The sequence below is a fragment of the Myxocyprinus asiaticus genome, chromosome 19 (assembly GCF_019703515.2).
Source record: "Myxocyprinus asiaticus isolate MX2 ecotype Aquarium Trade chromosome 19, UBuf_Myxa_2, whole genome shotgun sequence".
Classification (NCBI taxonomy): Eukaryota; Metazoa; Chordata; class Actinopteri; order Cypriniformes; family Catostomidae; genus Myxocyprinus; species Myxocyprinus asiaticus.
The window spans coordinates 41,551,396-41,551,825 of record NC_059362.1 but is presented as its reverse complement, the minus strand read 5'-3'; the positions used below and the strand labels follow the sequence as shown (position 1 = coordinate 41,551,825).

Genomic DNA, 430 nt, shown 5'->3' with positions numbered 1-430 from the left:
TCGACAGCTCTCTCCATACATTAAACATGAATTCCGAGGTATAAGAGGGTTGTCATTAATATGTTAAATGTAATGTAAAAAAAAAAAAAAAAAAAACCCGCTTCTATATACTGTAATATATTTTAGCGGTATGAAAAATAAATGCACTTACCAACCAACAACAAGAATGTCCCCGCACCATAATCAACAGCAGGAGACAATTTAGAGGTGTAACGATCATCCATTCTTGCTTCTCAGTCTGAAGTGTCTGCAAATGTCATCCAGGGGTTTTTAATTTCATCTCTGCTTCCCCTGGGGAAAAACTCCAATGTGACATCCTGTAATCATCATCATTATGTGCACATAATCATTTTTTCCCCACATTTTCATCCTGAGTAATCTCGCTTTGAGCATGAACAGACACAAACTCGTTCACCCATGTGCTAACTTG

General features: G+C 37.2%; 1 protein-coding gene across 1 annotated transcript in view; it reads right to left on the bottom strand.

The window, feature by feature from the left end:
• opn8a (opsin 8, group member a) overlaps positions 1-224 on the bottom strand; it is a 31,866-nt gene extending 31,642 nt beyond the window's left edge. Inside the window, exon 1 of the mRNA XM_051644955.1 lies at positions 152-224. Within this exon, the coding sequence (XP_051500915.1) occupies positions 152-224 (73 nt within the window). The remainder of the gene's footprint in view (positions 1-151) is intronic.
• Between the last annotated feature and the right edge of the window lie 206 nt (positions 225-430).